Source organism: Aegilops tauschii, chromosome 5, assembly GCF_002575655.3.
Source record: "Aegilops tauschii subsp. strangulata cultivar AL8/78 chromosome 5, Aet v6.0, whole genome shotgun sequence".
Classification (NCBI taxonomy): Eukaryota; Viridiplantae; Streptophyta; class Magnoliopsida; order Poales; family Poaceae; genus Aegilops; species Aegilops tauschii.
In genome coordinates this window covers 532,975,222-532,985,715 of record NC_053039.3, presented here as the reverse complement: position 1 = coordinate 532,985,715, position 10,494 = coordinate 532,975,222, and the positions used below count along the sequence as shown (strand labels likewise).

General features: G+C 48.3%; 2 protein-coding genes across 3 annotated transcripts; both read left to right on the top strand.

Annotated features, from left to right (window-relative positions):
- Positions 1-2,169: 2,169 nt before the first annotated feature.
- On the top strand, positions 2,170-8,156 carry LOC109731752 (SKP1-like protein 1). 2 transcript variants are annotated; one of them, XM_020290931.3, is made up of 2 exons: positions 2,170-2,178; positions 6,166-8,156. In XM_020290931.3, the coding sequence occupies exons 1-2, from the start codon at positions 2,170-2,172 to the stop codon at positions 6,667-6,669; spliced, it is 513 nt and encodes a 170-aa protein (XP_020146520.1). In that variant the 3' UTR covers positions 6,670-8,156. The 2 variants fall into 2 exon arrangements, with proteins under 2 accessions (XP_020146520.1, XP_020146519.1); XM_020290930.4 differs by lacking the exon at positions 2,170-2,178 and having other exon boundaries at positions 6,139-8,156.
- Positions 2,491-3,596, top strand: LOC109731759 (basic blue protein-like). Its single transcript, XM_020290935.4, has 2 exons — positions 2,491-2,740; positions 3,083-3,596. Exons 1-2 carry the CDS (start codon positions 2,575-2,577, stop codon positions 3,280-3,282), a joined length of 366 nt encoding a protein of 121 aa, XP_020146524.1. The 5' UTR covers positions 2,491-2,574; the 3' UTR covers positions 3,283-3,596.
- Positions 8,157-10,494: the final 2,338 nt, after the last annotated feature.

The window sequence follows — 10,494 nt, the reverse complement described above, 5'->3', positions numbered from 1 at the left end:
TCGATATACCTGGGTTGGAGGCGGAAAGAGTTGACGTCGACTGGATTCAGGAACTCGCTGCCAAGCACACTCGTCGAGTGCGTGCTGGAGATTCTCCAGTCGAGTGCGCTCAGCCAAGTTGGCCAGGTGCACCTCCTCCAAGGCCCGGGCCTCGGGGGTTTCTCCAACGATAGGAGTGTGAAGTGCATCCATGTTATGGCGGCGAAGCTCTTCCCTCTGCTGCGAAGAGAGGGGCTCGGGGCGGTACTCCTCGTGGGCACGCGACGGATCGCTTCCGCCATCACCACCGTCGACACGGGGGAAGCCAGGAGGACTGCGCGGTCCGTTGACCATTAGGACTTCCGCCGTAGGGTCACTGCTGTCGCACTCGGATGCGGTCTCAACGGAGCCAGTCGAACAGGCCGTAGAGAGTTTCGTCGGGCTCGATTGCCGCGACTTGAGGGGTGGCCGACTGGCAAGCCACCGCGTGCCTCACCCACCGCTGGAGCCTCGACCGACCGGAACGCTTGTGCCGGCGGGCTGCAGGGAGTGAAGACGCCACATGAGCCGACCGATACTGGGTCGACGGCTGCCGCAGGAGGACGCCGCGGACGCACGCGCGAAAGTGCGTTGCCCCGCGGACGGGGAGCGCCTCGACGTCGAGTGGAGCCTCTTGGAGCCAAGCGGAGTCGTCTGCGACGAACACGAGCGCGCCGAGACGGATCTCGCGGCCCTCGGTTAATCCTCCGCCTGAAACCATGCTGATGGGGATCGGAAAAATTGCAACTTCTCCAACAAGTCGCTAAAACACCTGCCCCACGATGGGCACCAACTGTCGTGGTTCTAAGTCTGACAGTAGATGGGGGGTTGGGATGTAAAGGCAAGGTCCTAGCTATGGAGAAGCTGTATGCACGAGTTTTACGAGTTCAGGCCCTTCTCGGAGGAAGTAACAGCCCTACGTCTCGGAGCCCGGAGGCGGTCGACTGGATTATATGCGTGTGTGTTACAGGGGGTGCGAACCCTTGTGCCAGTGGAGGGGGGTGGCTTATATAGAGTGCGCCAGGACCCCGGCCAGCCCACGTTACAAGGAGTTCAATGTTCATAAAGCAGGAGCGTTACAGGTAACGTCTGTAGTAAAGTAATATAAATGACTATTAAGTCTAAGAGTAAATGCCCGACCGTTGCTGCGCGGAGTGGCTTTAGGAGTGGTTTAGTGGTCGAGTGACATAAACAAAGGGGGGTCTCCGAGTGAATGGTAGGTCGAGTGGATTACACTCGACACCTTTGTTGGGTCCCCTCTATTTACTCTTGAACCTCTTTGCTTCTAGGACAAGGACCTTAGGTAGGAGGTATAGGTCAGGCCTATTACCCTACCCCAGTTCTATGTCCTCATCAACCGGCACTGATGGACACATTAGTGCCGGCTCAAAATCAAACCGGCACTAATATGCTTCACATTTGACCCTTTTTCTACTACTGGTACATCTTTCATTATAATGACACCCTTGAAGCAGAAATGCATGCAATCATGCAAGGCATGGCTTTGGCCATCCAACATTCATATAAGCCGGTGATGGTCCAATCGGATTCTTCAAATGCATTGGTAACTCTTACCGATGACACACTATCCAAATCAGCCTACGGTCATCTTGACGCTGAGATTAAAGCTAACTTGGATGTTAGGGAGTTTGTTCCTCGTAAAATTGGTAGAGAGCATAATAGGGTAGCACATCTCTTGGCACTTTATAGCCATACCGAGTGTTATACTGCGGTATGGTTGAATTCGAGTCCTCCGTGTTGTGTGGAACAGTTGGCTCGGGATTGTAACCCTATAATTTAGGAATAAAACTCCCTTTCACCCTGCAAAAAAAGTATAACTACAAAAAAATAAAGAAAAGAAAAGAAAAACATGGATCATACATTAGTCGTATTTGGACTAAAAAGGAAAATAGAAACGGGCCATGACACGAAAAACGTCGCGCTGAAATAACAAAAGCTGAGACGCGGTAAAAAAGCGTGTGACCAGTCACACAGTCCAGTGAACAGAAAGAAAGAAAAGCGCATAACCTGGCTCGCTCCCGTGGATCCAACAATAAGCACGGGGACAACAAAAGGCAGCCCGCCTGGATAACTTCTGAATCTAGATGCATAAATATCCAATGATAATGCAGGTGACTAAGATTTTGCTAAATGTCAGCCGTCTAAATATCTTATATAGGAGTAAGTACAACTAATGCATTAGGAAAAAATATCGCCAAATCTTGAAAGAAGGAAAATAAATGCATCCACAATCATTTTAATTAATACTATATCCGAGTATACATGTTGGAGGATTTGGTAGTTTACCGATTAATGTTTCATATACTATCACATTTGTTGATTTGTCTCATTTAAAAGAAGATTTTCACTTATTTGAGCACATTATTTTGCTCAAATAATTGAAAATCTCCCTTTAAATGAGATAAATTGACAAATGTGATAGTAAGCCATCACTTGAGGAATCGAACCCAAGCCATCATTTGAGGAATCGACTAGTGTTCCAATTTGCTGTTCTTGTGATCTTCTGTAGTGTCAAGAAGTCAAGCAACATCCTCGATGGCACAGGGAACCATCGTAGCCACCCTTCTGGTGCTGCTTCTGGCTGTTTGCTGCACAACCACCCTCGTCCATGGCAAGGAGTGGATCGTCGACGACAAGGGGTGGACCATTGGTATCTCCGGCTGGGAGAACGGAAAGCGCTTCAAGTCTGGTGACGTGCTCGGTGAGAACTCTAAATAGCAAGATGTATTGGACTCCTCCGTTTTTATTTACTCTGCATATTAGAGTTGACTAAAGTCAAACTTTCTAAAAGTTTGATCAAGTTTATAGAAAAAAATATAAATATTTATCATTACAAATCTATATGATGTGAAAGTACATTTGATAATGAATTTAATGATGTTGATTTGTTATTGTATATGTTAATATTTTTGTCTATAAACTTTGTCAAAAATTATAAAATTTGACTTTGACCAAAGTTAATACGCGGAGTAAATAAAAACAGAGGAAGTATATAGATATATTTTCTGATCTCTAATTTAATATATTTAACTCATGCATGTAGTGTTCAAGTACGAATCAGCGATGCACAACCTGGTCCAAGTGGAAGAACGCGACTACAACTCGTGCTTGGTCGTCGGCCCGTCGAAGTTCCACGACTCTGGCAACGACCACATCCAACTCGCCGGCGGCAAAGCCTTCTTCCTCTGCAGCGTTATGCGTCATTGCGAGCAAGGCATGAAGATGGCCGTCACTGTCGAATAGATAGACATGATCCCTCTCATGATAGTACATGCGCCCATTAGGTATCACGTATATGCGTGTCTTTTATGCTGCATGCTCTTATGGTGAACCGGTGATAGAAGAAATAAGTTTGTCTCAGCGGTGTCTCTTCATCATATTTTAATGGCACAATGTTAAACCAACTTCTATTTGGAAAAGCTTAGTATACGACTTCACGTTTCCACCATTAATTATTCGGTTCTTCCAAAGCATACTCCTAAAGGAATACACGAGGTCTTTCCCGTAGTAGCAAAATATGACCGTCTATCCAAGTTAGAGCATCTCTAGAGGATACGCTATAAGCGGTCAAACCTCTGAATTTACAGTATAGATCCCGTAAAACGCACCATATAGATCCCGTAAAACGGCTGATGCCTACAAAATATTATAGGTCCCCATATATTATCCCCTACATACATTAAATCTGCAGTTTTTGAGCCGTTTGGCAAGTCCCCGTATATTAAAACTATAAACCGGTCAATGCCAGAACAGGCGGAGGAGCTCGGCAGCGGACGGCCGGAGCATGGACGGAGCAGGCTGGGGAGCTCGGCGGCGACCACTGGACTGTCACCGGAGTAGGCGGACAGCCGGAGTATCGACGGAGCAGGCGGAGGAGCTGGGTAGCGGCCACCGAAGTGTCGCCGGAGTAGGCGGAAGGCCGAAGCATTGCCAGAGAACTGGAGGAGCTCGACGGCGGCCGTGAGAGCATCGCCGGAGCCTCGCCGTTTTTTTTATGAGACAAAACTTATAGATTTTGCACAATAAAATTTTATGTGCTAATTTCAAAAGAAAAAAGAGATTGCCATGGCAGTCTAAAATAAAGAAATGCATGATCTAAATAACAATAAATTTGCCATTGACAATGGAAAAATGTCATTTTCCATTAGAACAATCTTGGAATGTTGTATAAAACTTAAGTTTGCCCATGGCTAAAACATGAAAAAGTTTTCGATGGGTAATTTGCCGCTGTTATCTAGTCTAATTAATATAATTGACATGGTCTAAATACTAAGACTGTGATGCTACATACAGTAAAATTACGATGGTCAAATTTTCCATGATAATAAAAAGAAATTTGCCATGATGTGTGAAACAAATTTCCCATGTTTCAAAAAGATATATGGCCATGTTCTAAAATGTATTCACCATGGTCCACCAAGTACAAAGCCATAGTACAAAAAGTAAATTTGCTGTGGTCCAAATATATATAAAAAAATCATGGTAACAAAAATAAATTTCCATGGCCAAAATAAATTTTTGTCGTGATAAAAAAGAAACTTTCCATGGTTTGTGAAACAAATTTTCCATGTTCCACACTTTTTTGCCATGGTAACATATATAACATGTTCCATTTTTTGCTATGCACAACTTTTTTTGCCATGGCAAATTATTAACCATGGTCCACCAAGTAAAAAGCCATGCTACAAAAAATAAATTTTTCATGGTCCAAAATATAAAATTTTCCATTGTAACAAAAATAAATTTGGCATGGTCAAAACCTAAGTTCCCGTGACAAATCATCATGAGTGGATGATACGTCAAATACATAGAATTGCTTAATAATCCCGACAGAATTTTTTTACGAAACATGAGGGCAATCATTTGTCTACTACAATGGTAACTATGAAGTTAAAATATTTGCCATGGTCCATAAAGTAAATTTGCAATGTTTCAGAAAGCAAATTTGCCATGACCCATAAAGTAAATTTGCCATGGTTAAGTGAGAAAAAAAATCCTAAAGGTTGCCATGGGAGTGTGGCAAAAAGATGTAAATTTTCCATGTGTGGGAGACAAAAAATGTTATGAATTTGCCATGTGAAAATTTAGAAATACTTCTAAGTTTGCCATGGGTAGTAAAACATGATTATAATGATCTCCGCACATCATTCTGTTTTTTTTTCACATTTTGTCGTGAAACATGACAACTTTGGGAACCTGTAATAATTACATGGATAATTTAAGAGTTTTTTTCGAAGGATCTAGTTCTCCAAAACACATGTTGAATCTAGTTGACAAGGCAAATTTAGGTGAGAAGGTAAATTTAGTTCTTTGAAAACATGCCAAATTAGGAAATGTATGTACCGTGAAGAAGACACAAGCATAGCAGATAAAAAATGATTGATTGGCCGACTGATTGCAGCAGCAGCAAAACTAAATAGAAACATGGCAAATTTAGTTGAAATGGCGAAATTCTGGTGAGATGGAAAATTTAGTTCTCTGAAGCCATGGGAAAATCTGTAATAATGTACCCTGAAGAAGACACAAATCAAAATTAATTGGTTGACCAAAAATTGATTGATTAAAGCAGCAGCAAGCAAGCCAGCAACACTAAATTGACCTGAGAGACGGGAGCGAGAAGAGGCACTCACGGCCGACGAGGGATTCAAGCGTCTAGCCGAGCGAACGTCCATGCACGGACACCGCAGACACTCCCGTGGTCCTCCTCGTGCGGCTGCCGCGGACTGCCTGTGCTCCTCCACACCCGGCGACGGAGCGGGCATCCGCGATGGCTCCAGATATGACGCGCGGCGGCACTTGGCCGTGACCACGCAGCTCCGTCCGACGGGCTGACTCCGCGATCTACTCGCCCTAGCGAAGATGGAAACGGAAACTACTAGAGGTGGTCGGTCCCTACTCGAGTCGTCTCCTCCTGGCGAAGATGAATACGAAACGAGCACGACCCCGAGTCCACCCTAGGCACGTCTCCCGGCCCCAATAAATATCCCCGGTTCCCCACCCTGGCCCAACACGTACGCAAAGAAGCTCCTGTGTCTTTCGTTAGCTCTTCCGCCGCCGCGTCTTGTTGCTAGGGTTTCGTTTGGCCTCCCAATCGTCCGATCGATGGCGGCCGAGGAAGGCGAGAAGAAGATGATCACGCTCAAGAGCTCGGACGGTGAGGAATTTCAGGTCGAGGAGGCGATCGCCATGGAGTCGCAGACCATCCGCCACATGATCGAGGACGACTGCGCCGACAATGGCATCCCGCTTCCCAACGTCGACTCCAAGATCCTCTCCAAGGTCATTGAGTATTGCAAGAAGCATGTCCAGGCCAGCCCCAAACCGGCCAACTCTGGCGCCGCCGTCGACGCCAGCTCCTCCACCTCTACTGCAGTCGCCGCCTCCGCCGAGGACCTCAAGAGCTTTGACGCTGAGTTCATCAAGGTCGACCAGAACACCCTCTTCGACCTCATCCTGGCTGCAAACTACCTCAACATCAAGGGATTGCTCGACCTTACTTGCCAGACTGTTGCAGATATGATCAAGGGGAAGACTCCGGAGGAGATCCGTAAGACTTTCAACATCAAGAATGACTTCACACCCGAGGAGGAGGCTGAGATCCGCAGGGAGAACCAGTGGGCTTTTGAGTAGAAAAAGAGTAGCACCTAGCTAGACACTGTTTCGTTGAATTACTGCTTACTATTTGTCTTTTTTTTAGACTTCATATTATGCAAGAAGAAACCTATCGTGGTACTTGTGAAACTGAATTTTTATTTGTCAAGTGGATGTTTTGATTGGTAACATCATCCTTAGCTTCTGATTTATGCGTGTGATTTGAGATATTTTTGGCTATCTTGAAATAGCCTTATTGTTTTTGATTTTATATCTACATATTTGCTAAAGATATGTCGACATGATTTTCATTTGGCTTCAAGTCAAATTTAATGACCGTTGGATCGTTAACACGCAGCAGCATCATTTGTTCGTCGTGCGGTGCCGGCACGCGTTTTAGTTGACACTATGCCCAGGAGCTGGAGTGAAGTTTTTGTGCGCTTTCTTTGTCTTTAGGGGTTGTTTGGATATGAATGATTATATTTGAGATTTTAGAAAACCAGTTTGTGGAGGATTTTTAGGAAAACCAGTCTTGGATAGTTTTATGTCACAACAAGTATATACTATTCCTTGTTTGGTTCGGAAAAGACAAGGAAACGCAATTATACAGTCCATTCAATGGCAATTTTTTTTTTCATGGCAACGAGAGAGTGGTTGAAGGTGATTTGGAGGAGTGATTGGTGGTGGACATGTTGGTTTAGTTCGATTTTCTAGATACATGCTTGTTTCCCATCAGTAGCCCTTCACATTCGATCCCCTCGATGGATAATCATAGGGAAAAAAGGAGTAAATTTAAGTATTGATAAAAAAGGAACAATTAGTGCTTAGTTGGCTAAGAATTCATTGATTTACAATTATGTCCATACACATTAAGAAAAGGTCATCATGCTATCATTTAAGTGTTTGTTTACTGACGACGGAACTAAACAGAACACACTGTCTTCGCGTGAACAAAAGAAAAAAAGGGCTCACCATGTTCTATCTATATATTCCTCGAACACAAGAAAACAAAAGATGTAAGGGCATCTTCAAAGTGGACCCTTAAATCTTTACTATATGTCTGGACAACAGTGTCCAAACCACTTTTGCCATCCAATGAGGATCTGTATATGTCTGCTTTGCTATTCGGAGGTACAGATTTCGGTATCCTTGAGACAAACCTGGGGACTTTGCCGTAGCAATCACGGGCATGGTCCTCTATTCTCTCTCCTCCTAACCACACGTGATGGTCACTCTCTTCTCTTTTTTCTCCTAATCGGACACCAAAATACAAATATCTCATCATATGCACGGTCCCGGCCTACTTATTCTCCTTCTAAACGGATACTTTGTGATTAGCATTGAATGGTTCCCTTCCACATCATGTATGTAGACCACGTCCAGACATAAAAACGGACATATACCAAAGACATTTGCGGATCAGCTTTGGAGATGCCCTAACCCAACAAGAAAAAAGGTTCGACGGACATATAATAGGTACATCTTCTTGCAAAAAAAAGAGACTGGTACATTGAGCAGAAAAAAGAAAAAAGAACTATGTATTTTTTTTAAGTTAAGAATTATGTATTTATGGTTGACGTAACTCGACAAGAAAAAAGGTCCGACGGACATACACCTGTTCTGGGCGAACAAACACAACGGCAACCAGACCACCTCAAAGTGCATGAATCGTTAAGCAAGGATCCAATGGTGTAGAAGATTATCAAGACTTTGCTAATCTTAGTCAACCGAGATTTAACGAGCGAACCAATTTCTGATGGTTAGAGGGACTGTGGTAACACCAGCCATTAGGGTTCAAGTCCAGGTGCTCGCATTTATTTCTGGATTTATTTCAGAATTTCCGGCGATGCGCATTCAGTGGGAGTAGACGTTTCCGTTGATGACGAGGTGCCTACGGTGACTTCGCAAATTTTAAGATGATATGCCAGCTCATCCTTTCGAAGATGCTCATAGGAATATGGCGTGCGTATGTGCGTTCATAGGGGTATGCGCGTGTATATGAGCGCTTGGTCTGTATTGTGTTTAAAAAAAGTTTAACAAGCCCCTTAATTTATTCGAATGCTGCATATAGGCCATGTCCTGTCACGCCAACCCTACCTCTGCCTGCCTTGGATTTAACCTGACCATGAACTCGAGCGTCAAGGTGCGTGCGATGTGCATGGCATCACGCCAACCCTGACTTCCCACGCGCCAAAACCCGCAAGGCACGCCACCTTCCTTCCAACTCGCCGGTTCACGCTGCCATTACTGCACCAGCACCAACCTCTCCCTCCTCTAGTGGTCTGTGGTGGAAGCCCCGAGCACCTTAAAATCGGACACCACACTCTTCCTCGCAACGCTCCTCCCGTTCCATTCGCTCCACTGCCTCGAGAAGTCGAGATGCCTGCCCGCACCACCGTCCCCTTGCTCCCGGAGGGGGCGACGGCGTTGCGGATTCCCACCGACCGTCCGGCCTTCTACGGCATCTTCAAGGGGTACGATGTCTTGCCGGCCGCCACCGCCGTCCGCCTGGCCGTCCCGCCGTCGCAGACGCCCCGGTCCCGTCCGGACCTCGCGTACGTTACGCTGCGCCGCAGCCCGGGGGAGGTGCTCTACGCGAAGCGCTTCGCGTACGCGTACATCACCCCGGCCCCGTGCCGGGAGGACCCGGTGCCCTTCATCCGCCGCGTCTTCCGCGCACTGGCCCCCGACCTGCCGCAGACCTTTGAGGTCTTCCCGAGCTGCGGGTACGGCGACGCCACGCTCCGCTTCGGCACGCCCGCCGAGCGGGAGGCGGCGATGCGCAGGCAGCCGTTCGAGGTCGACGGCGTCACGGTGAAGCTCCTGCGGGACACCGAGAGCGTCCCCAACGTCCCCGTCCCCGAGATGGACGACTGCATGGCCCACGTCGCCCTGCACGACTACCCGGTGGAGCAGCGGACCGCCGAGGACATCGAGGACAACTGCCGGCGCTTCGGGTTCCTGCGCGAGGTCGACCCGGCCTGCTTCACGGCGCCCGACCTCTCCACGGTCCGCGTCGTCCTTGAGCTCGGGCACCCTCGAGAGATCCCGCGGGAGCGAGTTAATTGCACAGAAATACCACAATTCGGGCATCACATGCAGATTGGTACCACGATTGTTAATTTTTGCGTGTCAGTACCAACATTGCTCTAGATTTTTGCAAATAGGTCTAAACTGCGTATAAACACGTATTGACGGTATATCTGACTAGCGGGGCCCGCCCGTCAGGTGCCGACGTGGCATGTTTTTTGCAGAAAACCCCCGCCCTCGCCCTCGCCCTCGCCCTCGGCCTCCTCGGCGCTCGCCGCCGCATCCCTCGTGCAACTTCCGCCATGAGCGCCACGAGCTCGTCCTTCTTCGGGTCAAACGGGAAGAAGAAGCCCGCCGCCCGGAACCCCTTCGACTCCGACTCCGACGACGACGGCGGCATGCTCCAGCAGAGGCCGCCCGCGCGGGCCTCCTCCGTCCCGACCCCCGCCGTCGAGGCCGACCAGCGGGGCGCCCTATACGCCGCCGCCGCCGCCGCGGGCCCCGGGCCGTCCGGGTTCGCGTCCTCGTCGTCCGCGGCGGCGGTCAGGGGCCGGTACAGGAACGACTTCCGGGACTCGGGGGGCGTGGAGGCGCAGTCGGTGCAGGAGCTGGAGGGCTACGCGGCCTACAAGGCCGAGGAGACCACGCGCCGGGTCGACGGCTGCCTCCGGGTCGCCGAGGAGATGCGGGACACCGCGTCAAAGACCCTGCTCCAGGTGCACCAGCAGGGCCAGCAGATCACGCGGCGGGCGCGAGCAGCACGAGGGATGCGGCGGCGAGCGCCGAGGAGGCCGAGGGCGAGGGCGAGGGCGGCGGGCGCGAGCAGCACGAGGG

Excerpts from the sequence above, each read along its gene's own strand:
- LOC109731752 (XM_020290930.4), top strand. The coding sequence starts at position 6,142 with ATGGCGGCCGAGGAAGGCGAGAAGAAGATGATCACGCTCAAGAGCTCG.
- LOC109731759 (XM_020290935.4), top strand. The coding sequence starts at position 2,575 with ATGGCACAGGGAACCATCGTAGCCACCCTTCTGGTGCTGCTTCTGGCT. Across the intron at positions 2,741-3,082 it reads CAAGTCTGGTGACGTGCTCG|TGTTCAAGTACGAATCAGCG; the intron begins GTGAGAACTCTA and ends TCATGCATGTAG.